The 24,877-nt window shown below is 43.4% G+C and overlaps 2 protein-coding genes across 8 annotated transcripts in view; one reads left to right on the top strand and one right to left on the bottom strand.

The window, feature by feature from the left end:
- Positions 1 to 9,334: 9,334 nt before the first annotated feature.
- Positions 9,335 to 11,334, top strand: LOC116354693 (EMILIN-2-like). The gene is made up of 2 exons (XM_031795243.1): positions 9,335 to 9,545; positions 9,721 to 11,334. The coding sequence occupies exons 1-2, from the start codon at positions 9,386 to 9,388 to the stop codon at positions 10,056 to 10,058; spliced, it is 498 nt and encodes a 165-aa protein (XP_031651103.1). The 5' UTR covers positions 9,335 to 9,385; the 3' UTR covers positions 10,059 to 11,334.
- Positions 11,335 to 11,708: 374 nt separating this feature from the next.
- LOC109908788 (phosphatidate phosphatase LPIN2) overlaps positions 11,709 to 24,877 on the bottom strand; it is a 57,463-nt gene continuing 44,294 nt past the window's right edge. For 2 of the 7 annotated variants that reach the window (XM_031796221.1, XM_031796222.1), the window contains exons 3-20: positions 22,379 to 22,474; positions 21,859 to 22,175; positions 21,526 to 21,642; positions 20,964 to 21,096; positions 20,272 to 20,752; positions 19,567 to 19,669; positions 19,233 to 19,420; positions 18,885 to 18,978; positions 17,613 to 17,682; positions 17,449 to 17,532; positions 16,849 to 16,946; positions 16,297 to 16,444; positions 15,888 to 16,036; positions 14,757 to 14,843; positions 14,090 to 14,242; positions 13,523 to 13,637; positions 13,329 to 13,432; positions 11,927 to 13,131 (exon numbers count right to left, since the gene is read on the bottom strand). In XM_031796221.1, the coding sequence (XP_031652081.1) occupies positions 12,987 to 13,131; positions 13,329 to 13,432; positions 13,523 to 13,637; positions 14,090 to 14,242; positions 14,757 to 14,843; positions 15,888 to 16,036; positions 16,297 to 16,444; positions 16,849 to 16,946; positions 17,449 to 17,532; positions 17,613 to 17,682; positions 18,885 to 18,978; positions 19,233 to 19,420; positions 19,567 to 19,669; positions 20,272 to 20,752; positions 20,964 to 21,096; positions 21,526 to 21,642; positions 21,859 to 22,175; positions 22,379 to 22,474 (2,682 nt within the window). In that variant the 3' untranslated portion in view covers positions 11,927 to 12,986. Of the gene's footprint in view, positions 13,132 to 13,328; positions 13,638 to 14,089; positions 14,243 to 14,756; positions 14,844 to 15,887; positions 16,037 to 16,296; positions 16,445 to 16,848; positions 16,947 to 17,448; positions 17,533 to 17,612; positions 17,683 to 18,884; positions 18,979 to 19,232; positions 19,421 to 19,566; positions 19,670 to 20,271; positions 20,753 to 20,963; positions 21,100 to 21,525; positions 21,643 to 21,858; positions 22,176 to 22,378; positions 22,475 to 24,877 lie in introns of all 7 variants that reach the window. The other 5 variants (XM_020507487.2, XM_031796220.1, XM_031796217.1 and 2 more) reach the window with 3 other exon arrangements.

Here is a 24,877-nt window from a genome sequence, read left to right as displayed (position 1 = left end):
TTTCAGTCACACCTGTTGCTGCCATATATAAAATCAGGCACACAGGCATGCAATCTACATAGACAAACATTGGCAGTAGAATGGCCTTACTGAAGAGCTCAGTGACTTTCAAAGTGGCACCATCATAGGATGCCACCTTTCCAACAAGTCAATTTGTCAAACCTCTGCCCTGGTCAACTGTAAATGCTGTTATTGTGAAGTGGAAACGTCTAGGAGCAACAAAGTGGTAGCCCACACAAGGTCACAGAACGGGACTGCCGATTGCTGAAGCACCTAAACATAGGCCATACTCAGTTACAACACTCACTGCTGAGTTCCAAACTGCCTCTGGAAGCAACGTCAGCACAAGACCTGTTCGTCAGGAGCTTCATGAAGAAATGTGTTTCCATGGCCGAGCAGCTGCACACAAGCCTAAGATCACCATGCGCAATGCCAAGTGTCGACTGGAGTGGTGTAAAGCTCGCTGCAATTGGACTCTGAAGCAGTGGAAACGGGTTCTCTGGAATGATGAATCACGCTTCACCATCAAATCAAATTTTATTTGTCACATATACATGGTTAGCAGATGTTAAAGCGAGTGTAGCGAAATGCTTGTGCTTCTAGTTCCGACAATGCAGTAATAACCAACGAGTAATCGAACAATTCCACAACAACTACCTTATACACACAAGTGTAAAGGGATAAAGAATATGAATGAGTGATGGTACAGAACTGCATAGGCAAGATGCAGTAGAAGGTATAGAGTACAGTATATACATATGAGATGAGTAATGTAGGGTATGTAAACATTATATTAAGTTGCATTGTTATGGCAATCCAAATGGACTAATCTAGGTTTGGCGGATGCCAGGCGAACCCTACCTGCCCGAATGCATAGTGTGCCAACTGTAAAGTTTGGTGGAGGAGGAAAAACAATCTGCGTCTGTTTTTCATGGTTCGGGCTAGGCCCCTTAGTGCCAGTGAAGGGAAATCTTAACTCTACAACATACAATGACATTCTAGACGATTCTGTGCCTACGACTTTGTGGCACCAGTTTCAGCATAATGCTCCCGTGCACAAAGCAAAGTCCATACAGAAATGGTATGTCGATCAGTTTGGAAGAACTTGACTGACCTGCACAGAGCCCTGACCTCAACCCCATCGAACACAGTTGGGATGAATTGGAACGCCGACTGCAAGCCAAGCCTAATCGCCAAACATAAGTGCCCGACCTCATTAATGCTCTTGTGGCTGAATGAAATGGAGAAATGTTCTAACATCTAGTGGAAAGCCTTCCCAGAAGAGTTGAGGCTGTTATAGCGGCAAAGGGGGGACCAACTCCGTATTAATGATTTTCAATGAGCACGTGTCCACATCCTTTTGGTCAGTGAGAATATTTGAAAATGGACGTTTCTTAAAAAGATAGGTCCTAAAAAATGCTTCTCTGTGACATCACACGATAGGATTAAAAGTAAGAAACTGATTTTCAAAACCTGCATCCAGTTTCTAGCTCCCCACATCACCTGCAAATCTGTGTTTGAAAATCAATATAAAAAAATAACTTTTGATTATGTCATCAGATACAACACCTCTTAACTTTATTTCCCCCCCCCCTACAAAACGTTGAAATGTGCCATTTTCACATATTGGAAATTCCATGGTAACGGAATTACGCTGAGACTGTCTCACTTCAAAAAGTTACAAAACAAAAACTATTGATTTCAAAGTTTAAACAAACCGTACACATTTTTACTATTTCCACAAAACATTTTACAAACACACACTTACTGGAAGAACTGTGCAGATGCAGTTTGGCAACAGAATTTTGGTAAAATCTCCCTCAGTTTTTGACCACATTTTTCAAAAACTACCTGCCCTGAATTAAGATTAATTAAGATTAAGATTCAAAGATGTCTGCAGAAAGAATGGGGTGTCAGCTATGACATGACACCTAGACTTTGATTTTTTTTTAATTTTGGTTATCGAACTACAGTAAGTGAAGTGGATTTACATCTGGTAACAGAATTATGTGAACTGAATTACATGATCTGTACCAAATGCATAATTATCACTCAATATCAATCTTTTCATGATGTATCCTGAATAGGTACACAAAGCTTGAAATATTCAATAGCCTCATTTGCATATTTGGGTATTGTTCTACGCATTGGCTATTATTCTATTGAGTTCCGCCCCCAAACAAGACCACATTTGGTTGGTCCAGACCAAATCTGAACCAATCATAGACATCTGTTTCACAAGATTTGACAGTACAGCAGAGTTCAGTACAGTAAATTATAATGCACTTTGCTGTGCTGTACTAAACTCTACTGTACAGTGCTGTGCTATTCTCTACTTTTCTTTATTGTACTCTACTGTTCTCTACCATGCTTTACTGTACTGTGCTGTCCAAACTTATGATTTTACTAAGTTACAGTTCATATAAGGAAATCAGTCAATATAAATTAATTAATTAGGCCCTAATCTATGGATTTCACATGACTGGACTACAGATATTCATCTGTTGGTCACAGATACTCTTTAAAAAAAAAGTAGAGGCGTGGATCAGAAAACCAGTCACTATCAGATGTGACCACCATTTGCCTCATGCGGCCTGACACATCTACTTCGCATAGAGATGATCAGGCTGTTGATTGTGGCCTGTGTAATGTTGTCCCACTCATCTTCAATGGCTGTGCGAAGTTGCTGGATATTGGCGGGAACTGGAACATGCTGTCATACACATCAATCCAGAGCATCCCAAACATGCTCAATGGGTGACATGTCTGGTAAGTATGCAAGCCATGGAAGAACTGGGACATTTTCAGCTTCCAGGAATTGTGTACAGATCTTTGCGACATGGGGCCTTGCGTTATGCTGGCACAACAACGGCATTCAAATTGGCATCGATAAAATGCAATTGTGTTCATTGTCTGTAGCTTATGCCTGCCCATACCATACCCCACCGCCCCCATGGGACACCCTGTTCACAACGTTGACATCAGCAAACTACACGACACCATACACGCAGACTGCCATCTGCCCGGTACAGTTGAAACCGGGATTCATCCATGAAGAGCACACTTCTCCAGTCTGCCAGTGGCCATCGAAAGTGAGCATTTGCCCACTGAAGTCGGTTATTTTGTTGCGCAAACTCAGTTTCAACAGCTGTCTGGGTGGCTGGTCTCAGACGATCCCGCAGGTGAAGAAGCCGGATGTGGAGGTCCTGAGCTGGCGAGGTTACACGTGGTCTGTGGTTGTGAGGGTGGTTGGACGTACTGCCAAATTCTCTAAAACAACATCGGTGTCGGCTTATGGTAGAAAAATTAACATTAAATTCTCTGGCAACAGCTCTGGTGGACATTCCTGCAGTCAGTATACCAATTGCACTCTCCCTCAAATTTGAGGGTGGCCTTTTATTGTCCCCAGCACAAGGTGCACTTGTGTAATGATCATGCTGTTTAATCAGCTTCTTGATATGCCACACTTGTCAGGTGGATGTTTCCAGTCTGTCAGTCCTGAGATTGCTAAATAAATGTTCTTCTTAGAAAAGAGTTTGCAGCAGAAGCAGAAGAGGCTGTTTCTTTCAGAATACACCAACTTCTAGGGATTTTTTCACCACTTACCAAGGTCTTCCTGAAATACTGGTGGTGGCAACTTCTTCCATCACTCTCATTCCTTAGGGAAAACAAAGTTAGGTGTTACCTCACTTGGTCCTCTGCAAACTAGTTGTGTCTGAATTCTGACAGTCAGAACAGAAGGCCAGTCAGCAGGTTCTGTAGACAGTGGTTCATCCTCAGCAGCAGGATTTGGTGGGGATTCTGCTACAGGCATTTCTAATGGAGAGCACAGGGGCATTTGTTTACCCACGTTATTCACAGCATTTATAGTGGTGGAACATACCACATACATACCCAGTAATAATAAAATCATCATTGTTACCTACAATATGGAAACGTAAGACTTTGCATAAAGGAAATTATTTATTTTGTTTATGTTATGCACACAAACACATGCGTGTACCCACACCTGAAGAATCCTGCTGGGGAGAAATGGAGGCAAATAGGTATTCATCCTCAGGCAACATTTGTGAAAGCACCGGTGTGGCTGAGGAGGTGGATGGCTCCTCAGCCTGAGGTGCCGAGATCATTTCTGAAGAAGCCTGTGTGGCTGAGGAGGTAGATGGCTCCTCATCCTGGCCAGTGCCAGAGGGTGCTCCAAAATATTTCAGAAGTGCCCCTGAATTTGCATTGAAATACAGTATGAGTCTGACACCCTAAATACATTTGTTGCACAATTAAATATACATGTCATTATGCACAATTTATCAAACTTTCAGAATAAGAACCAAATGAACCATACAACCTCCTTGGCTAATTCTAGGCATAAGACACCCCGAAATACTAAATATATCACAAAAGATACAAAATATCAGCATAATATAGATGTATTTTAAGTTAGCCTACAGCATTGGAAATTCCTCTTACTAAGCTCAGGACCTAGTCAATACACTCAATGAAAACCTTTGATGTCACCTCAAGTTAACCAAATCAATAATACATTCTGCAGGATACACACATTATCATGATGAAACTGTGAAATTATATCCAATGTTACGTAAGCTAGCTGGACAGAAAACAGAATATTGTCACCCTATGCGTAATAGCATAGCACGCAACATATTTGTTAGCCTAAGTGTTATACAAGCCTATTTCATGACATGCATAATATTATACTCATAAAGAGATGACATAGCTACATACCTTTAATATTTTGCACTTTCCTCATTTTCCTAAACTGGGCACCTGATGGCTTAGATCTTTTCTTATCCATTTGTGTGGATTTGGCACTCGAGCATCAATACATTACCCATCCCCCAACACGGTCAACCAAGAGTCAAGACTAACCCAATTCACCTTGGTGGTGATCACACTGGTTTTATTCTTAACGATTTCGCACAAAGCAGAAAAAAATGAAACAATATGTCTGTGTAACTATTTATATTCACAGTATTATGAATGAATTGTGGTTTATTTAGTAGCATTTCGTAGTGTGTCTGATTTTACTAATTGCATTAGTACTGTACAAAGTTAGAGGTACGCTATTTGATAGATTCCCCCGCTCCCCCTACCTCGGGCTTCCAGTGGGGAGACCAGAGGTCAACCTACCCACACCCCCCTCCCCATCTCGTACTTCTGAGTGGGAGACCTTCCCAGGCAGTAGCCTGCCTAGCTCACAAACTAGAATCAGGGTGCCCACTCCGACACGGTTAAATGACCCACAGTCCCACACGGTGACATGATATCATTGACGTAACGTGCAAATGAGTGATTGAAAACCGATCGTGCAAATGTCACCATTCCACATTTTTGGGTGCGGTCGCCTGGTGCCGCCCCCGGCAAGATACCTAAATCCACCACTGACTGTGTCAGTAGTTGTTAAAAGTTGTGCAGCATTGTGAAGTTCCTCTCTGACATCGAATGCATGCGTTCCTACAACACAGAAGTAAGACTTGAGGCTACAGGGCTGCTGAAGGCAGTGAATGACCCCCGGCTTTAAGTTTAGAGCCGCCATGGTGTACAGAATCGTCGGTCTTCTCGATCCTCCAAACAAATTACTCCAGGCAAAAGCAACGGATCTTTACACTGGAGTCAAAGTGGGTCCTCAGTGCGTTCGGCTGTGTCAAGAAGCTGAGGTGCGACAGAGATAGAAGCCATTTGGGAACAGTGGCACTGATGCACCAGCTTCAAGCAAATGACAACGTTATGGAAGTACAAATCCTCAGCAATACGTGGAGGACAGTACAGTAGGCCAGCAGGACAGAGGAGAAGAGGCTGAGTGTAAAAAAACTGTTCTTCAGCATGTTGGATGCTGTCATTGGTGAAATGTCAGAACGATTCAGCGAATGTAACAGCCAACTACTGGTGGAGGCCATGTGTGCCCTTGACCCAGAGATACATGACTTTCTAAAAAATAAAAAGATGAAACCACTGCAATGGATCTAAGCAAAACAGATTTGATGGAAGCTAGGTTTAGTGACGCCAGCTCTGGCTCCAATGACTGAAATCGCCCGCTCTGGCTCTAATGAGGACAGATGGCCCAACTTGATATCCTGCAATGATTCTCTGGGCCCCTCTCCACTATTCCTGCCGTGCTTACTACACTGAAACATGGACTGACATTTTGGGCATCCACAGCTACATGCGAGAACTCGTTTTCCACTTTGACAAAGGTGTTCAGTCAGCACAGAAGAAGCATGCTACACCTAAGGAAAGCTCAACTAATCTAACTGGCATTTTAGGGGGATCTTACGTGAAGATTTCAGGGAGAATGGAATGATCGATGACTCAGGAAGTTCCACAGAGCATCAAAGAGGCTGCAACTCTTTTGAAAAGTTATAGATTAAAACCATGTAGCTGGTTTATTCTTTTTACCCTGTTTCCTCCCCAATTTCATGGTATCCAATTGGTAGTTAGTCGTCTCATCGCTGCAACTCCCGTATGGACTCGGGAGAGGCGAAGGTCGAGAGCCGTGCGTCCTCCGAAACACAACCAACCAAGCCACACTGCTTCTTGACACAATGCCCATTTAACCCGGAATCCAGCCAAACCAATGTGTCGGGGGAAACACTGTGCACCTGGCGACCGTGTCAGTGTGCACTGCACCCTGCCCGCCACAGGAGTCGCTAGTGTGCGATGGGACAAGGACATCCCTGCCGGCCAAACCGTCCCCTAACCCGGACGGCGCTGAGCCAATTGTGTACCGCCCCATGGGTCTCCCGGTCGCGGCCGGCTGCAACAGAGCCTGGACTCGAACCCAGAATCTCTAGTGTCACAGCCTTAGACCACTGCTCCACTCGGGAGGCCCGGCTGGTTGGTTTTTATTGAAATCTTGCTTTAGTTTGTAGGGCGCCGCCCGTGGTGTTGATCGAGCGTGGCGGAGATTGTGCCATTGAACCGGTCACTTCTTGGTCAAAAGCATTTGAACGTGTATGTTTTATTGTGGTATAGCCAGATATAAGGGGAATTCAATAACATTCCAATGCAAGAACTCCCAAATATGTGTCACTTTATCCTGACATCGGGTCTGATCTGTGGTGTGGTCTTTAATAACCTCTGTTTAGGTCACTGATGACAGGGAGAGAGAATTACTCACTGTTTAGATGCTAATGACAGAATCTTTCAGGCATATTGAGAAACATTCTATACAATAACTGTACTTTCATGTAAAATGACTAGAGAAAGTACAGTAGAAGGTGTAAGAGTGCAGAGCCGTAGTCAAGTGGGTAACACTCACAGCACATGATGCCTCTGGGGTTAAATCCCCGTATCCATCCTTCCTCATGTGTCTCCCACCTATTTATCTCCCCATCTGTTTCATGCCTGTCAAATAAAGTAAAAAAATACTGAGGGGAGAGGAATTCCCCCCAAAATTGAAAGAAGATGTACTGTAACTAAAAACGACACAGAAAATGGGCCAATAAGGAAAAAGATACAAGCCATTACAATGGCATACTGTCAGTACGCAGACAATGTGCTGCATGTAGGGCCCCATCCACTAGAAAGTCAGTCGGAGTCTCAACTTACAATAGCAGTTTTCCTCTGTCAGTTACTGACAGTCAATCAATTAGCCCATATCAGCTAACATTTTATTGATTGCTAGGTAAGTTAGTCTAGCCAGCTATCTTGTAGTAATCATGGCCGAATTATTGACCTGGCACACAAGACACATGCCCAGGGACCCTCATTGATTTTGTAAGAAACTCTAGCTCAGATATCATATGACCATTGCATAAGTCATGGAAAAATGTTCTTCCTATCCCATAGCAAAATCTGTTAAATCACATGAAATTAGTTTTAAAAAATGCTAAAGTTTCTTTCTGCCCCATGAAATGTGTAGAATGGCAGCTAAATGTACTTTAAAACTGCAACATTTTCCCTACGCCCCATGGCAAAATGTGTAGAATTGCAGGACATTAACTTTAAAGCTGCAATATGTCACTTTTTGGGAGAGTTCTAGATCTGTCAATCTCAATGAAAGCAAATCTAAGAAGTGGTAGATATGTCCTATGTGTGCTATTTCTATGCGCACATAAGTTACTTTCTGTTTTGTACACCAGCTGAAATACAATATATTTGGTTATGGAAACGTTATTTCACAGCGGTTTAAATGGTATAATTATTTTCCACATTGCTTGTTTTGTCACAAACTGAAATTAGGCGAACTATCAGAATTTTTGCAACCGGGAAATGGCGACGCAATTTCTGTATATTGTACTTTTTTAAAGCTGCACATCTCTCCACCGCCAAGAGGGGGGGGGGTCACTAAAATGTTCCAACAAAATCTTGCTTAGGGCCCCCAAAACGCTAGAGGCGGCCCTACATACTGGTGTTAGTTCTCCCAAATCAGCTTTTACTGTAAGGAAAGTGAAAGCTTTCACTCCAGAAGCACAGAGGCTGTTTAAGAGTAATGACAGTGACAACTTGACCTTTCTGTCTGAAAGGAATTCTCTCTCTGATGCCGCTCTTTTGTCTAGACATTGTCTTCACTGTCATTTTTGGCCCATAACTTAATGCTGAAGGGGACGTGAGACTGGGAGAGTCCTACTGTCTATCACTGTAAGGATTCAACACACCAGCTGGTTTGTTAACACGTGTTGACCTCTCCACAGCTGGTCTGTGGTTTTATCCCTCGCTCCATCCTCTCCTTCTTTTGACACCCTGGTTTGTCATTACCCCCTCTTTTCAGGTGTTCATGCAGGTGTGAAGGAGTCTGGTAATCCCACCGAGACTAAGCTTGTCCCTCAGGGCCCTGTCCTACCCATTGGGCCAATACCAGATGGGGCCCTACTACATATGATGGAGACTGGGGAGGCAGGAGCCCCCGGGATCACCATCTCTTCCAAACCTCCCAAAGGGGCCGACGGCAGCATGTCCACCCTCAAGGGCTTCGCTGGAGCCCCAGGTGAGATCTAGGGGTAGCTAGGAGAGAGGCTAGGACCAAGTACAGAATGCATTTGCACATCTACACACACCCCAAGCACATGCAAGTAGGTATGTTTGCAAGATTATTTGCATTCTTTCAAAACTTCATGAAATGTATCTTGGTTATTTTACAGCCTCCCCACCCTCTACAGGGTATTTAAAGCCTAATATGCCAGTGATTTCTGGTAAGTGCTATTTGACTCATTTGATTTACTATCAATATACAATGTTGAGTCTCCTGAAAATGAACCTCTTTCAACAGTTGCCCACATTCCTCTGAGGCCGTCATTACACAAATCATGTTTCACTTTAACAGGCAAGATATTTAGTACTCTTGTTCAGATAAATTCCATAGTATTCCAATCTGCTACTGCATGGAAAAGAAATGTCCCAATAACCAGTTTTAAAAAAATAAGTGAGAATGTGTGTAAATGTGACAGATTTAAACTTTAACCATTTATCAGGTGAGCGGGTGTCCTTCTCGGCTGGTCTCAACCGCTTGCCCTTCCCTGGGGAGGTGGGAATCATCCGCTTCAACAAGGTGTTGGTAAATGATGGGGGACACTATGACCCTCACACAGGTAACGACTATAACACCATCACACACATACATCACCACACTAATCTAGATGTCAACTACAACCTATAACATCTAGGTGACAATACAGATTCATGTTTGTTCCCTCCCGCAGTTTACATGTATGAGTGCCCCCTTGTGGCTGATAGGTTTCCTCTGACCCTCTTCATGTCTTCCAGGCATCTTTCACGTTCCCATGGAGGGCCGCTACCTGCTGAGTGCCGTGCTGACAGCCCAGAGAGGTGCCAAGGTGGAGGCGATGTTCTCTGTGTCCAACCGCAGCATCCAGAGGCTGGACACGGCCGGTTACCTGCCTGATAATGGTGGAGGAGGTGGGGCTGGCTCCACCAGCTGTGACTGCGGAGGCTCTGCCTCCCTAAGCCTGGTTCTCACTCTGATGCGTGGGGACAGGGCAGGTTTAGTCATGACCGCAGGCAAACTTGCCATCTCGGAGAACACAGAGTTCCTCTCAACATTTAGCGCCGTGCTTCTCTACCCCACCCCCTCAAAAAAATAGCTGCCATGTTATAGACAAAGTTATCCCCTAAAAAAAAAAAGAGAATCCCACCAATGATATTGCTTTATGTAGCTCCACCCTCAAAACAACACCCATTCTACTTTAGATGTATGCCTCCTTCACGTGTTAGCCGGAACTAGGAAACTCTGAAATTTGACTTGCTAATCGGTTGTAGTTCTACACGTGTCGTGTTCAACCAGTTAGCAAGATGGTAATTTCTGAGTTTCCTAGTTCCCGACAAGCACGTGAATGTGGCAGTAGTATGCCCAACATTGCATGCCTTACAGGAATTTTAGTAAAACAGGTAGATTGCTTTAACGTACTATCATATGACAGAGCTTTCATACAAAAAGAGATGTATCAAATATTTGATGATAGGATTCTTATGGAGGGGATGGGGCAGGCTACTGCCATTTATGGAGTATTAACATTTAGTGATTGATTATATTTGAAATGTTTGAATGTGTGCTTGTGTTGATGTGTTCAATTTGTTGTAGTTATTTTGAAATGACTATTTTATGAGAACCATCAATTATAATACTGTACATACAGGTAACTGACAAAATAAAAGAAACCACAACAAAGTTTCTTAATAGGGCGTGGGGCCACCACAGCTTCAATGCGCCTTGGCATAGATTCTACAAGTGTCTGGAACTCTATTGGAGGGACGCGACACCATTCTTCCACAAGAAATTCCATAATTTGGGGTTTTGTTAATGGTGGTGGAAAACTTTCAGGCACCGGCCCAGAATCTCCCATAACTGTTAAATTGGGTTGATCTGGTGACAGACCACAATGGTATATGGTTTACATTGTTTTCATGCGCATCAAACCATTCAGTGACCACTTGTGAATGGGGTCTTAGTCATGGTAGCCCAAAAAATTGCTAAAATAATGTATAAAATGCCCAGCATTGTATACATGATGGGATGTTGATTGCTTAATTAACTCAGTGTTCCACCTGTGTGGAAGCACCAGCTTTCAATATACTTTTGTATCCCTCATTCATCAAGCGTTTCCATTGTTTTGGTAGTTACCTGTAGCATCGTTAGAGGAACTAACGTTAAACAAATAAGCTGGTCATTTTTCTACATGACAAGGGATACAGAACTTTTCAACAAGGACAGTTGTTTTGAAAGGTCTTTTTTGTATTTCAACACATTCCAATGAGTCAATGTTCTTTAGGACCAATGCCTGAAAAGGAAATGTTTCAGTACCTTTTCTTGGATCAGAGGACTTGAATTCAGCCCTGGGGGCCAGTAATAAAAGATGTGTTTAAACAGTGGCCATGAGTGTTTATTAACTAGGGTATTGTGTAATAATAATAATAATAATAATAATAATAAATATAGGCCTACTGTTTATAGTATCACTATAAATTATGACCGAATGGTATCACAGGTGTTTCTTACATGAATTACAGTGAGTTTTGTTTAGGAAAAAGTGGATTGCATGTTCGAACAGTAGTAGGAGGTGCTCATTTAAATAATGGAATGATGTATCAGAAGTTGGTGCAACACTCCATTCTAACACATCCTTATCCGACGAAGGTCTCGGAACAAAATGTCACGCTGTGTTTTTAACAGATCCGTTTAGCTAGATGAAGAGCTTTTCCAAAACTCACACCCTCATTTACACCAGACATCTGCATGGAATCTTCAAATGTATTTATTCTTGTGGTAACCATTCGTATCCCAAAACACACACTTCAATGTACACGGTGACACACGCAAAAAGGCATTTTGAGATTGGAAAGAGTGAGAAGTGGGAAATGAATCTCTTAACAGATACACTGATCACGATCCAAGCAGCTGCTGAAAAGAACTACAAATACCAGAGCGTTAGGATGTGTATAACTCTTCCACACACACACACACAATAGCTCTTTCATAGAAAGAATGACATCTTTACCGAGGAACTCTGCAACACCATCACATACAACAGCCAAACGAGGATGCCAAACTAAACCTAAATATTAGTTCCAAATATACAAGACTAACCCAAGCTATAACAGAAATATATCCAATGAAGAAGAATTCATTTCATAAACATTGTAAAGGTAACCCATAAAATGTCAGCTAAAAGTTTCAACATAATACTGTAATTGTGCTTTCAGTGCAAATTAGTCCATCTCCATCCAAAATCTCCCGTGCTGTGTGTGTGAGCAACATCTACACTTTAGAAAGTGCTTCCCTTCACCTTTAACCTGACTACAGCTACCTGTCTGTATGTCTTAAACATTGAGCCAGCTCAGATATATTACATCTCTACCAATTAAGACTTGTGCCAGTTCCACTGGCAGCTCAGAGAACAATCTCAGTTAAAGCTTAGCATGCACTGTATAAGTTAAGGCCTTTCCAAGCAGCGTGATTCTCCAAATTAACATCTAACCATATTGCAACAACATAACTGTTATAATTATAAGCAGACTGAACCAAATGAGAAGTGAAAAGTCAGCATTAACACTCAAGCCAAATAATCAACTGACCTTACAACTAAGCTGGCCTTCTTTCTCTTCACATTGTAAGGCTGTACAGTCTGTTAGAATGTATGCCTACGTGTATTATGTGAGGCAGTTCTTATTGATATCTTCACAACGAGTGCTTTTGTACCTGGGGAGCACTAAACAATTGAGTAAGCATCAGCATCAGTAGACGCATAGTATACAGTCATCAAAGCTGATATTAAGGAAGTGCAAGCAATCACGGAAAGAGCCATGAAATTATTACGCAACACACAATATTGCCTATGCTGATTTGAGGTTGATTTCAAGTGATTTTTTTTTCCATCCAAAAAACAAAGTTTATCTACCGTACCAAAGTGTCTGTTAATTACTACCTTAATACATGAAAATAATACCACAGCTGTGGGAATTGTCCAATCAGAATCAGGGCAGCTCCTGAAGACAGACTTCAGCGATTGGTTGTCTCAGAGCAGCTCCTCAAGACAGACTTCAGCGATTGGCTGTCTCCAGAAGCAGAAAGAACTGAATTCTGGGAAACTGAAGGTGGCGCTCTGCTCCTTACTGCGTAAAGGAAAAACGTGCTCTACCAGTTCACTCAGTCGGCCGTACCTACATTGAGACAGGCAAGGGGTTAGATAACAGTTACTTACTGACCAAGGTCGTAATTCAAAGGCACATGGTCGACAAATGCACTGCACTTGACTTTGAAGGTAATTTACGCCTGAGCCGAATTCCAGCCCAAATATTTCCAAAGAAACCCACACAACTGACAGACAGATAAACAAACCTGCAAAGTAGCTACTTACGATGTTTTATTGCCTTTTGATTGCTCTAGGATGAGCTCTCCTTTGGGATTGACTGTGAATATCCGACACACAGGGACACCCACTTGCTTATAGGCAAACACATCCTGAGCCAAAAATGGAAGAGTCATCTTAACAGTCTCCCTATTCTGATATTCAAAATTAGGTATATAATTACAAGATAAAACAAAGCTTACATTTGTTCGGTTTCCAAAGGCTGCATAGAAGGGATGTGTGTTTGGGTAGAAGAGGTTCTTGATGTCTGTGAGGCATTCAATCTTGAACTTCTCTGGCTTCTTTTCAATTACCTCCCTTATAGAAGTTTAAAGTAAAATAAAATGCTTGAAATGTAAGCATATTACAAGACTATTACAATGTTTAAATCAATCAATTTTGCAACACCATCATAACTGTATCAGAGTTTCTAAACCCAGATGCCCAACAGCTTCTACCCCCCCAAGCCATAAGATGCTGAAAGATTAATCAAATGACCACCTGGACTGTTTACTTTGACTGTCAAAAACAACTGTATATCTAAGGAGTGCCTTGGACATGACGGCCTGCACATGCGCAGTTCGGCGCGAGACAACCGTTAAACCCAATGATGTGTTTCTGCGCATGAACTTAGCTAGGCAACGTCGCCATGACATCACCCATTTCAATTGACCTGATTGCGCATTTCTACACATCTTTATACTAAACCATATGACTGTATTACAATAATAAACAGACTGACCAAATGAGAAAGGAAAGGTCCGTTTTACCTATGAAAGGCAGAGAAGAGGCTGCTAGGGGAGAGCATGAGGGGTCCTTGAGGCAGGATGGTACCCCGGTCGTTCACCCAGTGCAGGTACCCTCTGGTCATGTCGGCCATGCCGATGGCCCGCGCCGAACAGTACAGGAACTTGTAGCCATTCCTGAAGACAGTAGACATGCGTACTGAAGTAACTGCAACCTCAACATGCATATAGAGCCTACATTGGATCATTATCCTAGCCACTCACTCGAATTGTTGAGCTACTGGATTTTATTATTATTTTTAATGTGGAACAAGAATGTGAATAGTCATGCATAAGAGGTGAATGTCAGAAATGGTAGCTCTGGGGCCGTATGTATCAAATGCTTCAGAGTAGGAGAGTTGATTTAAGATCAGTTTCGCCTTTCAGATAATAAATAAGAACAGGCTCTATTCAGTCTGGATCGCTGAAGCGTTACAGATTGCGCAATAGAAATGTAAAGTAATTTCCAATATACACAGCGTTTAACTCGAATGCAGTCGCCGCTAACGTGGGAACATTGCCTTTGCTTTATTTAATTTTTTAAAAGAGTGCTGAACTTCCGCGATACAGATTGAATAGAGGCCCTAATCCTAGATCAGTACTCTCACTGAGACACTTTACACATATAGCCACTGGCCTGGGGCCTACTTACTCATGCACTGAGTGGTAGAGCTTAGCGATGCCTTGATGAGTCCAGTCTTTTCCAAGCTGAGGGAGGATTTGGCCAAACACATCTGACCTAAGAAAATAAGCATTTTGTCAGGCTTCAAAACGAGATTCACCACCTGGAGGAATTAGCTAGTGTGAATGCCTTCCAGGATTATAATAATAACTTAAGAACTGATTAATTAACTGTAATCATGATCTGATTACCCGACAGACCTCCAGTACCAAACAAACAAACTGTGAGATTAAAAGATCAGGAGAGGACCTTAATCCAACTCCCTATATAGTGCACTAGTTTTGACCAGGGCCTTATGGTGCACTAAGAGGGGAATAGGGTGCCATTTGGGACACTACCTCAGACAGTAGGAGTTGACATTGAGTGGTGTTACAGGCTTTTGGTTTTTGTCTCAAAGTGAATTTCGAAGGATGGTTCTGTGTGGGTGTGGCACGCTCCGATTGGAAACCTACTCACTGATCAGGATGGGTTGCACTTGTCGTCCTCGTTAGTCAGAAGAGGTTTCACATGTGCTATTTTTTTAGCTCGTTCTCTTTAAGCTGATAAACAAAGCCTTTTATCTTGCATCTCCCCTGTTTGGTTGTTTGGCAACACATTTATTTTCAGTCCCTAACCCAAGTTGGTGTGGGTTTACTTTTGTTTTAGCTTGTCTGTTACTGGGAAAAGCTAGTGGGTGTCCATGGTTGGTGTTTTAAGACCATAGAGAATGATGGAGGCTTTAAAGTGGCCAAAAAGCCATTTTAGCATGGGCAGAGCCATTGAAGGCTTCTGCCATTTTAAAGTAGTCAAATGGGTGGGGATTCCTATGGGTTCTAGCCTCAATGGCGCTGGCCATGCTGTCCCAGACGCTATAATGGCACAGATGTAAAAATGAGTTCTCTATCTCTATGATTAAGACCCTACTCAAGTTTGCTTGGCCGGCACTCAGTAGGCACCCACTTGTATGCCTTTCAGAACCCATTTTAAAACCCCACCTGTTTCGTTTTGGTTGTCCGCGGCTCATGTTTGTACTATTTTTCTGTTGAGCTAAAGTATTTTTGTTTTCTTATTGGGGAATGTAACACTGGTAATGTAGTTCAACAGCATTGAAAGCCAATTTACTTGGTGATGGTGCCGTCGATGTCGGAGATAATGACTTTGTCATCCCAGTTCCACAGGTAAATGGTGCCCTCGCAGCGACACGTGCCCTGGTACTGAGTGGTGATGCTGAAGGTGACGTCATTAGGCCCCTCCCTCAGTTTCAGACTCACCTATGAGAAGACAGAGATGAAGTGGTGCGTGACAGTGACAGCAAGTGGTTTTCCAAATATCTGCTGGGTATTGACAGGTGCTATAATACAGATTAGGAGAGAGGGTGCACTTGCCCCCAAAAGCCTTTAATGGCGCTGCCCGAGAAGCCATTATGGCAAGGATGGCAAAAAAAAAAAAAAAAAAAAAAAGGATGCAGCAATGTGCACTCTGTCCAACTCTGTGGTAATATAACTTCATAAGTTATGAACGTGGCTCTTACTATCTGGTCAGATGAGAGGCGGAGAGACTTCTTGTAGGAGTGTGATCCGGTTGGTGCTGAAATCTCTGTCTGCACACGCTCAGTAGGTGCCAGTGCATTCAGCTCTTTAGATTCTTCATCACTGGAGGAGTCTGCTGCTGCTTTCTGCCTGCATTCCAAATAACAACAACCTCATTTCAACATCAGACTTCCTAAAAACAGTCTAAGGTTAAACTAATATGAGTAAAGATGAGTGAGTAGTTGAGTGAGTAGAACTAGTATATGTTGCCACTAGAGGGCAGTGTCCCAACAATCTGAATTGTCATTCAGGTTCATTTACTACTGAAAGACAAAATGCTGATGAGACTTCTAAACCGGGTGCCTCATGCATTTTCTCAGGGGCACTTCCGATGAGTCACTGTTATCCCAGAGCTAATCCAGTTTGTCATTTGTTGGTGTCAAGAATATGGATGAGGATGGTGACATCAGTGTGTGACTAATTGGGCTTCCCCTTGTGAAACAATGCCAGGGCTGGTGGTGGGGGACAGACAGGGTGGTGCTGGGCTGACTCACTGTGGGACTGCTGGACTTTGTTGATCAAGTACAGGGCTCTCTGTGTCTCTGTGTGTCTCTGACAGGGACTCCTGTCTGTCCAGCTTGGCCTCTGAAGACTGGCGAGAGGAGCAGACATTAATTACCCCATAACGGATCATCATATCAACATTAATTTGAGTATTTATTCGATGATTTATAGTGTAATTACTGCCCATTTTTACATTAAACAACTCCTTCCTATAGTCATGCAGTACAATGAGCACATGGTTCTCCTCATTCTGACTTGATTAGGCTCATTTACAATGGAAATTAAAACAAATCCAATGCGATTCACATGGAAACTATTTCCTGCCCACACAAACAGAGGCATGAAGAAAAAGAGGGGGAACACCATGAACCATCTGTTCAAGTTGACGAAGCACAGTATCCAGAAAGTAGTTCAGCTAGGGTCAATTTCACTATGAGAACTACAAAGTATCAATACCAGTGGACCTAAAGCGTACTGCAAGAACACCCTGTAGTGCGTCCCAAATGGCACCCTATTCCCTATGTAGTACGCTCATTTTGATCAGAACCCCTATATAGGGAATAGGGTGCAATTTGGGATGCATTTCCTACCTGTTTGACGCTGCTCTTCCTCCAGAACCACCAGCGGCCAGACTTCTTAGGCATCTTTTCCTTCACCCACGCCTCTTCTGTGGCCTGAGATTAAGTATTTATGAGTACACGCACAGAATGTTGAAGTTACAACATACAGTTCTAATGCATTACTTGTGATCTACCTTGGGCAGGTTCTTCTGGAAAGCTTGCATACTCAGTATCAACGGAGCTGCCAATGTCCAGTTGTAATATCTGTAAAAAAATAAATAATAATAATAAAAATAAAATATATATATATATATATATAAATATCAAACAGTACCAGTCAAAAGTTGGAAACATTTGAAAACCTCAAAACTATGAAACATCAAAACTATGAAATATCACAAGGAATCATGTAGTAAGCAAAAGGGTGTTCAAATGTAAATATATTTTATATCTGAGATCATTCAAAGTAGCCACCCATTGACTTGATGAGAGCTTTGCTCAGTGTGTAAATATACACACTGAACACAAATATAAATGCAAGGCAACATGTAAAGTGTTGGTCCCATGTTTCATGAGCTGAAATAAAAGATCCCAGAAATGTTCCATACGCACAAAAAGCTTATTTCTCTCAGATTTTGGTCACAAATTTGTTTACATCCCTGTTAGTGAGCATTTCTCCTTTGACAAAATAATCCATTCACCTGACAAGTGTGGCATATCAAGAAGCTGATTAAACATTTCCTCATATGAACTGTAATCTTAGAAATTGTCGCATTTTGCATTTATATACATGGCGTGTATAAAACACAATATTGAGTTGCACCCCCTTTTTCTCTCAGAACGGCCTCTATTCGTCGGGGCAAGGACTACAAGGTGTTGATAGCGTTCCAAAGGGATGCTGGCCCATGTTGACTCCAATTCTTCCCACAGTTGTGTCAGATTGGCTGGATGTCCTTTGGGTGGGGGACCATTCTTGATACACACAGGAAACTTTTGAGCGTGAAAAACCCAGCAGCGTTGCAGTTCTTGCCACACTCAAACCAGTGCGCCTGGCAACTACTACCATAACCCATTCAAAAGCACAAATCTTTTGTCTTGCCCCATTCACCCTCTGAATGGCACACGTACACAATCCATGTCTGAATTACCTCAAGGCTTACAAATCCTTCTTTAACCTGTCTCCTCCCCTGCATCTGCACTGATTGAAGTGGATTTAACTAGTGACATCAATAGCTTTCACCTGGATTCACCGGGTGAGTCTATGTCATGGAAAGAGCAGGTGTTCTTAATGTTTTGTAAACTAAGTCCATATAAAGTATATTGTATGTGTGTAATAAAAATAATTGTCATAAGTTTCAAGTTCAAGGAAATCTAATTGTGATCTTATGTTCAAAATGTCATAGTCTAAGAATTAGTACAATGTAGTAAGATGAATTAGTATGAATATGACGGCTGTAACGACTCACCGGTTTGAAATTCTAACCACCAAATTGGGATTGTCAATAATTGCTGGATTTTCAGCAAATTCGTGATATGTGATGATGTGCTCCATGAATTTCTCTGCAATAAAAAACAAATCAAAGCATTTGCATCACTATTATCATAAGTCTTATTATTATTTGTGGCATTAGTGAGTAATAGTGTACTAGTTTATGATTTGCGTACTTATCAAGGTCCTAAGCTACATCCCAAATGGAACCTATTCCCTACAGGCCCTGGTCAAATGCAAGGCATTATACTAGGGAATAGGGTGCAATTTGGGAAACAGCACTAGTCACTATAATTCAACACTTACACAGAGTAGGAAACCTTACCTTTGGAGATTTCAGAGTTCTCTCCGACCCCTCCACAGAGAGACAGGGTGACATCTGGTAGATCCCCAGCCGAGTCAGACAGACAATCGGTCCCGCTGTCGGCCGCTGCACTGCCCACAGACTGGGGAGACTGGGACCCATCGCGCCGGCCCACCTCTACCCAGTGCTTAGGGACCACCTCGGACTCACTGCAACACACAGACATAACCACAGACTGGTCAGTCACTACAACAGAATACAGGCCCTCGTCAAAAGTAGTGCACTATAAAGGGAACGGGGTGCCTATAAAGGGAATAGGGCTACAATACATGCGATGAAAGACATGATGAGTTACCTCTTGGGACCTAAGTAGCGTGCAACAATATCAGGCTCCATAGCATTCAGGTCATCCAGGTAAATATCCTCAGGACCCTGGTGTTGACTCCTCTTTCTCACACCTTCGTCACAGAGAAACCGTCAACATTCATAAAAATCATCAATGTTCACATTCTTATAAACCATTCACAAATACTGTTGTTCACCTTTTTCACTTCTGGGAAATCTCTAAGCATTCTGTAAACCATTCAGACGGAGGGTACATCCTAAATGGCACCCTATTGCCTATTATAGCACACTACTTTTTACCAGAGCCCTATGGGTCCTGGTCAAAGGTAGTTCATTATATTGAGAATAGGGTGCCATTTGAGACACAGCCTGAGAGGCAAGTAAGAACTTCCCAGACCTCAAAGCAAACCACTTCCTTCCTGTTATTGTATTCTAAAACACTGCTCTACCAAACACTGTCTGGGTGTAACGTTAGTCAATAACACTGTCTGAGCTCATGAATAAGTAATTTCCTCTCTGTTGCCATCACACCATTCTGAAGTGACAACGCTATGGGGTTCTTAAAATAGGGGACACAATATCAAATAAATAGGGGACATAAAGGTCCTGTGAAGACTTCATGTTCATGAAGACTCTGTCATGGACAACAGAGGGCTATACTTTAGATGTGGTTTCTTAAATAAGCTTGGTTGCTTTTACTCTGCGCAATTAGTACCTCTCCTCTTGGACGGGGAGTCAGTCTTGGAGCCAATGGGCCCCAGGTCCCCAGCCATGCGGCTGGCCCCACAGGCAGCAGAGCCACTGTCCCTCCGGCTGGAACCAAGCACACTGGGGGGAGTGGAGGTCCAACGAGCCCTACGCTCAGGCTTGGGCAGAAGGGGGGTGGGGTTGGGATAGGGCTCTGCTGTGAGAGCACCTGGCTCTAGTTTGAGGGGACACTGTTCAGGTTGGGGGGGACAATGGGTTTCAGATAGAGAGTCAGGTGGGTGGTGTTTGGAGCTATGGAGGGCACTTTGTTTGGGAGTCCGGGGTTCTGGTTTGACGATGGCAGGTCCACACACAGGGTCCAGAGTGTTGTGGATGCCCCCTGCCTCCACCCCCATGGCCTCAGAGCTGAAGATGACCCTGAAGTGGGTGCTCTCTGATGGAGTTATAGTTACAGTCTTAGTCAGCTCCGAGCGCTCTTTCTTACAGACCTGGACAAAGAGAGCCAATATGAAATAAGTGGGTATGGGTATATTCATGTCATGACAATTCTGGCATGTTTCCATCTCTGAGATGGAGGACATACAGTCTATACTTCCCAAATGGCACCCTATTCCCAATAGTGGCCTATGGGCTCTGTTCAAAAGTTGCGCACTATATAGGGAATAGGGTGCCATTTGAGAAGCAAGACCCAGGCCTTACCCTGGTGGATTCTGGGAACTCTCCCCAGGACCACTGCATGTGCGACTCTGCTCTGAGCATGCTCTCTGATGACTTCACCATCAGCTCAGAGTCGCTCTTTGGAGACATGGGCTCGGACAGGGATCTCGAGGATCTGCTGAAATCAACAACAAAAAAACTCCCAATACATTCACTTTGAACACAAGATGACATGTATACACAGCTCCACAGGCCTATTTTTTTTACGTTTGTCGTAGCACTTCAATTTAAATCTACCTAGGGCCAGGATTGACAGCAATGCATGTTTACAGAGCAGTAAACTGGACAGCCGGCAACACACCTTTTAAGGTCATTTTTGCTTGAACCAACATCACGTCAGAGACATTGCGCCTTTAAAAGGTGCATTGGCAGTTGTCCAGTGCGCTGCCCCACAACGTGCCTTGGATTGACTCCCCAGCCCTAGTATCGGTTTCGTCAAATCCTAAGAAACTAAAAATCTCTAATGATCCTGTCTGTGTGTATGATCTGTGTAAATATTTGAATAAGAAGTTAATAAGTGACTGACTGACTGAGGGGGTCATACCTGAGGCTGCCGCCGGTAGACCAGTCTCCATCAGAGAAAGGATATCTGTCCAGAGAGTGGAGGGTGGGGTGCTGCCTGTTTTCCACTGTGTCCTTCACTGTAGAGAACGAAGAGGCCCTGAGGAGGTAAAGAACATCACACCATCAACCGCAGGGTTAACACTAAACACTATGCAGAGCAGACCCACCCAGACCCAGAATACATACCAAATGACACCCTATTCCATACATACAGTAGTGCACTACTTTTGACCAAGGCCCATAGGCCAAAAGCAGTGCACTATGTAGGGAATAAGGTGCCATTTTGTAGGTACCCCAACTTCCATGGATTTACCTGCTGTTGTTGTGTGTGCCACCGTGCTCATCGTCTGAGCTCAGCTCACAGACCTCCTCCCCACAAGCAGTAGGGGTCTGTTGCTCCTCCTTCCGGGGATCTGCTTTGTGCTTCCTCCTGCGTCTCTTCTTCTTTTTCCCTGCTGTGGTGCTGGGGGGGAGGAGGGTGGCAGAGGAGGAGGCTGGGTCCTCTGAGCACCCCTGAGGGGGCTGCAGCCCACCCTCCAGACCCGACCCTCCAGCTCTAGACTCTCTGCCCCTCCACAGAGCCTCCTCTGTCGGGATGGGCGAAGTCACAAGGTGGGCAGGGACGATCTCCTGGGACGGGGTGACAAAAAGAGAGATGAGTCACAAGTTTACGTTATAGAATGCATCCCCATTGGCACCTTATTCCATACATAGTGCACTACTTTAGATCAAAATAAGTGAATTTTTGGGGGGGAATAGGGTGCCATTTGGGATACATAGTCAGTAATAAGCTGTGTCAACAGTGGTTGACCAATAAATAAATAAAAACTCACATTATGCTGCTCCGTTTCCTGAACAAAGAAGGCCTCTCCGTTGTCCCCCAGCTTCATGTGCAGCTCCACTGGTTCTCCATTGATCTCAATGTCAATCTGCAGAGGTAATGGAAAGGTCAGCCACCGATTTATGGAGGAACTCTGGGGCAATAGGTATCAAGCATATCAGACCAGAAGTGCTGATTTAGGATCAGTTTTGCCCATAAGATTACATGGACAGGGGGGGCACTCCTATTCGAAGGTGCTTGATATACTGTATACAGCCCGTAGTCTACTAACTGGAAGATGCAACTGAATTACTAGGTGAAACTGACGTTTAACTGAGGCCTGGTAACCACATGAGAAGGTATGACTGTGAATTTATCAAACATTCTCAAAACAACACTTTACAATAACATCCAGTAACAAACCAAGGCATTCATAAACAAACAGCTTCCACACAATGTTATAGTGTGCTTGCTTAATTCAGCAAGACCACTCTAGATATTAGGCATAGGCCTACTTCTTATTATTGTGTGCTTGCAAGCTCAAAATAACACTTTTTTTTTATTTTTAGGCTAACACTATGCTATGGTTCCTGAATGCAAACTTGGCCAACCGATGATGACCTGCCTGCAGTACATCATAGTGTTTACTGTTAAGCTTAATGGGATACTTTGTGATTTTGGTAATGAGGCCCATTATGTACTTCCCCAGAGTCAGATGAACTCATGGATACCACATGTATGTGTCTGTGTCCAGAATAAAGGAAGTTACAAGTAGTTCCGCGATCTAATGCTAGCAGATACCCATAGACTTCCAGTCATTGCACTAATGCTAGTTAGCATTGTCTTGCAAAACTACCTCTAAATTCCTTCATACTGGACACAGAGATGTAAAAATGGTATCCACGAGTTTATCAGCCTCCTCCTTGACTGTTTGTGCAGAAGGAATTGCCCTTCTGTCTATTGTTAAAAAAATGATCCTCCGAAATTGTTGCAACCTCTATTACTAGCCTATTCAACCTCTCTTCCGTATCGTCTGAGATCCCCAAAGATTGGAAAGCTGCCGCGGTCATCCCCCTCTTCAAAAGGGGGAGACACTCTAGACCCAAACTGTTATAGACCTATATCCATCCTGCCCTGCCTGTCTAAAATCTTCGAAAGCCAAGTTGATAAACAGATCAACCATTTTGAATCCCACCGTACCTTCTCCACTATGCAATCTGGTTTCCAAGCTGGTCATGGGTGCATCTCAGCCAAGCTCAAGGTCCTAAATGATATCATAACCGCCATCGGTAAAAGACAGTACTGTGCAGCCATCTTCATCGACCTGGTCAAGGGTTTCGACTCTGTCAATCACTGTATTCTTATTGGCAGACTCAACAGCCTTGGCTTTTCAAATGACTGCCTCACCTGGTTCACCAACTACTTCTCAGATAGAGTTCAGTGTGTCAAATCGGAGGGCCTGTTGTCCAGACCTCTGGCTGTCTATGGGGGTGCCACAGGGTTCAATGCTCGGGCCGACTCTCTTCTCTGTGTGTGTGTGTGTGTGTGTGTGTGTGTGTGTGTGTGTGTGTGTGTGTATATATATATATATCTATCAATGATGTCGCTCTTGCTGCTGGTGATTCTCTGATCCACCTCTACGCAGACGACACCATTCTGTATACATCTGGCCCTTCTTTGGACACTGTGCTAACAAACCTCCAAACGAGCTTCAATGCCATACAACACTCCTTCCGTGACCTCCAACTGCTTTTAAATGCTAGTAAAACTAAGTGCATGCTCTTCAACCGATTGCTGCCTGCACCCTCCCGCCTGACTAACATCACTACTCTGGACGGTTCTGACTTAGAATATGTGGACAACTACAAATACCTAGGTGTCTGGTTAGACTGTAAACTCTCCTTTCAGACTCACATTAAGCATCTACAATCCAAAATTAAATCTAGAATCGGCTTCCTATTTCGCAACAAAGCCTCCTTCACTCATGCCGTCAAACATACATTCGTAAAACTGACTATCTTACCGATCCTTGACTTTGGCGATGTCATTTACAAAATAGCCTCAAACACTCTACTCAGCAAACTGGATGTAGTCTATCACAGTGCCATCCATTTTATCACCAAAGCCCCATATACTACCCACCACTGCGACCTGTATGCTCTCATTGGCTGGCCCTCACTACATATCCATGGCCAAACCCACTGGCTCCAGGTCATCTGTAAGTTTTTGCTAGGTAAAGCCCCACCTTATCTCAGCTCACTGGTCACCATAGCAAAACCCACCCGTAGCAGGCGCTACAGCAGGTATATTGCACTGGTCATCCCCAAAGCCAACACTTCCTTTGGCCGCCTTACCTTCCAGTCCTCTGCTGCCAATGACTGGATCGAATTGCAAAAATCTCTGAAGCTGGAGTCTTATATCTCCCTCTCTAACTTTAAGCATCAGCTGTCAGAGCAGCTTACTAATCACTATACCTGCACACAGCCAATCTGTAAATAGCACACCCGACTAC

Source organism: Oncorhynchus kisutch, linkage group LG18 (assembly GCF_002021735.2).
Source record: "Oncorhynchus kisutch isolate 150728-3 linkage group LG18, Okis_V2, whole genome shotgun sequence".
Taxonomy (NCBI): Eukaryota; Metazoa; Chordata; class Actinopteri; order Salmoniformes; family Salmonidae; genus Oncorhynchus; species Oncorhynchus kisutch.
This window is presented reverse-complemented; position numbering and strand designations above follow the sequence as displayed.

Excerpts from the sequence above, each read along its gene's own strand:
- LOC116354693 (XM_031795243.1), top strand. The coding sequence starts at position 9,386 with ATGTGTGTAAATGTGACAGATTTAAACTTTAACCATTTATCAGGTGAG. Across the intron at positions 9,546-9,720 it reads ACACTATGACCCTCACACAG|GCATCTTTCACGTTCCCATG; the intron begins GTAACGACTATA and ends CATGTCTTCCAG.